The sequence below is a fragment of the Lepidochelys kempii genome, chromosome 3, assembly GCF_965140285.1.
Source record: "Lepidochelys kempii isolate rLepKem1 chromosome 3, rLepKem1.hap1, whole genome shotgun sequence".
NCBI lineage: Eukaryota > Metazoa > Chordata > Testudines > Cheloniidae > Lepidochelys > Lepidochelys kempii.
The window spans coordinates 95,124,642-95,130,227 of record NC_136382.1 but is presented as its reverse complement, the minus strand read 5'-3'; the positions used below and the strand labels follow the sequence as shown (position 1 = coordinate 95,130,227).

General features: G+C 44.1%; 1 protein-coding gene across 1 annotated transcript; it reads left to right on the top strand.

Moving 5' to 3' along the window:
• The first annotated feature begins 674 nt into the window (after positions 1-674).
• On the top strand, positions 675-4,798 carry LOC140908235 (coiled-coil domain-containing protein 185). The gene has a single exon (XM_073335186.1). It carries the CDS (start codon positions 675-677, stop codon positions 2,601-2,603), a length of 1,929 nt encoding a protein of 642 aa, XP_073191287.1. The 3' UTR covers positions 2,604-4,798.
• Positions 4,799-5,586: the final 788 nt, after the last annotated feature.

Here is a 5,586-nt window from a genome sequence, read left to right as displayed (position 1 = left end):
GTTCAAGATGTCAGTGCTCTGACAACTTCCTTTGAGTAGCCATGAACTATGCTACTGACTCTCCACTTCCCTGGTGTCACTGATGTAACAAATATAATTCTGCTATGATCAGTGAGATAGGGGAGAGATGTTCCTGCATTGCTTCTGTAATTGATGCATATGTGGCATCTCTGGGCATAGTTGGAGAAAATGGGTCATGCAGCAGCCCTTATGCCTTCGGGCCCATTGCCATCAGCAAGGTTGGGCTGGTGCTACTGTGTGGGGGAAGCTGTGTGTGGTGGTTTTGCAAGTGCTGGGACTGTGTGATGGGTTGGCAGGTGCTTGTGTGTGGGGGGGGGGGTTGTGTGTGGTGGGCCTGGAGCAGGTGTTGGTGGGGGTTAAAGCAGATGCTAGCAGGTCTGTGTGGTGGTTTGAGGCAGGTGCTGGGTGTGTGTGTGTGTGGTGGGCTGAGGCAGTGCTGGGGCAGTGTTGGGGCAGGTGTGTGCGGTGGGCTGAGGCGGGCGCGGTGTGTGGGGGGGGGGCTGTGTGCGGTGGGCTGGGGCAGTGTTGGGGCAGGTGCGGGCGGTGTGTGCGGTGAGCTGAGGCGGGCACGGGGCTAAAAGCTGCCGGCCCATTGTGACGCCGGCGGCGGTCACTGTGCAGACGCGCCGCGGGGCGGGAGCCGGGGCCGGGCTATGCAGCGGCCGCGGCGGCGAGGGCCGGGGCGGTGTCTCGGGGCCGAGAGCGGCGGGCGCTTCCCCGCGGGCGTCTCCCGGAGTGACCGGGAGTCCACCAGAGGCAGCAGGAAGCCGCCCGCGCCCCGCAGCTTCCAGCGCGCGGAGCCCGGCTGCCCCGCGCCCCGCTCGGAGATGTCGCGGCCGGGCTCGGGCCGCTTCTCGCCGCCGCACGACCTGGACCCGTACGGCTCGGAGCCGGAGACGGCGGGCGGGGAAGGGGGCTGCAGCCTGGCCCCGACGTACCAGAAAGCGGGGCTGAGGAAGGGGCAGAAGAGCCGGGTCCCCCACCCGTCACGCCGCGCCTCCTCCTGGCAGCGGCATGTGCCCCCGGCGGGGGAAGGGTATGCGACCTCCCTGAACCCCTCCTGCACCAGCCTCTTCCGGGGGGACTGCCCGGGGCACCCCGAGAGCAGCCGCTCGGGCAGGGGCAGCCGGCTGGAGGAGGTGCTCAGGGAAGACCGGTGGGCCAGCCCTGTGCAGAGGAGCCGGCAGTATGGCCCGGATTTCACCTCTGAGGCCAGCAAGCCCCTCTCCGCCTGCGCCTCCTCTTCCTCCTGCCAGCTGGAGAAGGCCCCCAGCAAACCCGGGAAGAAAGAGCGCAAAAGCCGGGGCTGGCAGGAGGCCTGTGAGAGCAGCCCAAGCCTGAGTGACCTGGTGCACTCCTTTGCCAGACAGTATGAAGATGAGGATGAGGAGGATACACAAGCTGAAAACCGTTACCACAATGACAGCGTCCACCATCCCCCGAGGTCAAGAAGGAGAGAGCCCCAGGTCAGCCTCCAGGATCTAACTGATAAGAGATATGAGGACTTAATCCCTGAAAGGGACCTAAAGATTGCAGCTCTGATGCTGGCCAAGCATCGGGAGGAGCAGGAGCTGAAAGAGAGGCAGCTGAAGACCTCTGATGTCTGGGATAAGATGAGAGGGAAGGAGAAGATCAAATCAAACCTGGAAAAAGAAAGGCAGCACCATCTTGCTGAAAGCTTGAAGAAGTGGCAAAGCGACAGAGAGCACAGGAAAGCTAGGCTCAGGCTGGAGGAGCAACAGCTTTTGAAGGCCAGAGAGAAAGAAATGATGTTACAGCACAAGAAGTCGGAGAAGCTAGCCCAGGAGCAAGAAATGAGGCGGAAGGAAAAACGTGAAAGAATTAAAGTCCAGGCTGAGTACAGGAAACACTGTCAAGAAAAGCAACTGAGAGCTAAAAGAATGGCTGAGAAGAATGCTAAGCAGCACAACTATAATCTATTAAAGGAGAAAATGGCACAGGCCTTTGAAAAAAGACTGTTGAAAGAAATGGAGGGGAAGAAAAGGAGTCAAGATCTGAACCATTATGAAAAAAACAGACCCAGGCCCCTGAAAGCGCAAATGGATCACCAAGTCAAAGCTGATGAGCTTTATAAGAGGCTTTCTATAGAACAAAAGCTTCAAAGATCTCAAGAAATCCTTGATCAGCTGATGGAAGAAAGGAACAAAGAATTAAAAGAAAAATCTCTAAGGGATGAAGGACAAGGCCTATTGGCCAAGTTTAGAGCAAAAGAGACAGAGGAAGAAAAAAGAAGGCGTAAAAATATGTTGCTGCAGATAGCGGAGATGAAGATCCAGCAAGCCCGAGAAATTATGTCTAAAAATATCCAAGACAAAGCACAAAGTAGCAAGGAAAATAACTATTTAAAAGAAAGAAACCACCACTTTCAAAAACAAAAAGTTGAAGATGATGAAAAATGTCACCTACAGGAAATTCAGGAAGCCATCAAAAGGAAAGAAAAAACCAATAGAATTTTAAGGGACAAGGGGGCTGCTGTTGAAAACTCTAGAAAAATAGCCAGAGCATCTTATGACCTGAGAGAAAAAGTGAGAGAACTGATTAATAGCCATTCATTTGACTAGATGGCTTTAGAAGTCCATCACAATGGAAGTCTTCATAAAGGGATCTAGTAAGACTTAAAAAGAAAAATTGCAATCATTCTTGTGCTAAAAAAGATGGTTTGCAATACATTCATTTTGTGGCTTGTCTAGAATTCTGCATTGTATTACACTAAAATGGTTTCACCCTTAACCTGGGTGTGTCTCATAAATGCACTGATCATTTTCAATAGGATTATGGCCTAAAGGATTTCACAATGTTTTATTTAAGTGCACCATTTTGCAATTGTATTCTGTTTATAAACTGAAAATGGGTCACCTAGAATCTATACTATTTCACTGATTAATGTAGAAAGTAGATCTTGCTGAAATCCAGAAAAGGATACTAAAAAAGCACGAATGCTATCTCATTGCAAGCACACAGTGTGAAAACATGGGCAGATACCTTGTCTTAATCTGCATTTGTAAAGCATCTTACAGTATTAATGCTACATAAAACCATAATAACAAAGGTCTAGGTTCCAAGATTCCAAGAACTGAATAATGCAACGTCCCCAAATGTTAAGTAACTTGTTTTTTTCTGCCTTCAAGCACTTAATAAATACCCTGATCATGCCATATATTCAGTGAGAAAAACATTACATAAGTAGGTTAAACATGAATCATGCCAGATCTAACCATTCTATGGTTGCAGGTATTTTCTGACTCTGATAGTGCTTGAATACAGTGGAGTTCTCACTTAGTTCTTACTGTGAGTCATATGCTTTTTTAAAAAAAGTGTTCATTTCAATAGGGAGTTCCACATATTGACAGATAGAGGATCTGACCCTGATTGTATAAAGATTGAGTGCTTTCATACTGATCATGCATGTATCCAAAAGTTCTCTTTATTTCTATTTCTGTTGTCTGGGTGTTTCCCCAACTGTTTAAAATCTGAACTTTTCAAGCACTGAACAAATTTGGGTGTAGTTTATTTTTTTAAACACTATTCTACTATCATGTCTGCATTTGATAGAATAGATGTATGACTAATGTCCGAGACTTAAATCTTCCTCCCCTACCCCGAATCTTTCACCCGTACTGATTTAACAGTAAAAAGAATGCTACTGATCAATATATAAAGAAAAATATTTACCAATAGAGTATGTGGGGTGAAATCCAGATGCAACTGAAGTCAATAGCAAAATTCCCATTGACTTTTGTGGGGTTAGGATTTCACCCCTCCATAGCAGATTTTAAAGACACTAGTTTACAATCTGGTTAAGGGACTGCCATACTTCCACTGTCCCAAATGTGTCACAGTTCAGCAAAAGGGTGTTTAAAGGCATCAAGTTCAAGTGCTTTCATCTTGAATAGGATTCAACCTGATTCACTTGGTAAAAATGCTTCATATCACATAAGGTTTCACAATGTTGAATTCTATTAAAAATGGAAGGGGTGAAATCCTAGCCCCACTGAAGTGGGCTTGTATGCTTTCCCACCATGTCCAAACAAACATTCAGCTTCTAGTTTTCTCTAGCGGAGATCGGAATATAGTTATGTCTAATTAACTGTATTGCTTTTGAAACACAGCTAAAGTTCCATTTTGAACATTTAGTTGAATTTACTTAGATCTTAGTGCAATCTAAAATGCAGCTCTTCCATTTCCTGTAGTTATGCACATTATTATGTTGGTTTTAAGAAACTGATGAACGCATTTGAGATGCAGTGTCTGGCCCTAGACTATTCCAAGAAGCAATTTTAAACAATGGCAATAGGAGGCTCGGGAATGCTGTGTGTATTTGAAAATCTAAGCTTTCAATTAAAATGTAAAGTTTGTATATTTTGTATAGTATTTCCTCTTAGCTGAGCTTTTAAAGCACTGAACAAATTTGAGTACAGGTTTTTTTAAACATTTGTTATAATTCTGCCATATGAATGCTACTTTGATCAGTAGAAATCCATATGGTAAAGGACTGGTAATGATACAGAAGGCCTTCCACTTCCCGAACACTAGGAGTTATTCCCATTGGTAAAATTACCAATGGTCAGTTTTAGTTCTCAAACATTTATTTAATCAATCCTACATAAATACTCCAAATAATTCATATACTGAATTTAATTGTAGTAATATCTAAATCATCCAAAATAGTAATAATTTTGGAAATATTCTATTTATATTTTAACATGTGGAATAATTTTGTTGTTCCTGTGTTGTACAATTAGTAGCTTTATGCAAAGAAAATGTAAAAGGTTACAATATCGGAAACAGTTTTAAATGGAATTACTAATGTAAAATATATTAAGTGCTTTAAAGACTTATTTTGCTCTTCTAGAAACAATGGATTATTTGATTTTATATCAGAATATTCTGAGTACTTCTAAAGCACTCAGATGTAGATGTAAAGTTTTGTGATGTGAAGCGATATTTGCATCAGGTTGAATACTACTGAAACTTCAAATTGTAAAACAAGATGTAGTAGACCATCTAAGAATACAACTGCATTAGAATGAGTATACTATCAGAAATGAATATATTTTTAGAAAATTTCTGGGACAGTGAATCAAATCATTAAATGTAGTATTTTCTCTTACTGTATAATCTCTGTCCTACTGCATTTATGTTTGAATTCATATTTTTCTTACAGTATGTTTGATTTTTTAAATGCAAAACGTTTTAACATTCACAGCATGCTAGACATAAAAATACATATCATAATAGAGAGAAAAAGAAATGCCTTGATAATACTTGAAGTAATTATGAAAAACAAGACAGAACCACCTGCATTCAGAATGTTGTGGGTTTCATTTTACAAAATACCAACCCAGCTGAAGGGTCCTGTGATGGGAGCTCTACTCACTGCCTGATGGCACAGCCTCCTGATGGTTCTGAGGATTAGCTGTTCGAGGCCAATGCCCCTTCCTGCAGCTGCACTCTGTCACACTGTCTTTCACCCTCTGCAGCTCCTCTCACTCCAGGAGTCGTTGACTCCTCTTCATGGCTCAGCCTTCCAGCTGGGTCACTATG

Bases quoted from the DNA above. Each gene is read 5' to 3' on its own strand.
- LOC140908235 (XM_073335186.1), top strand. From the start codon at position 675: ATGCAGCGGCCGCGGCGGCGAGGGCCGGGGCGGTGTCTCGGGGCCGAG.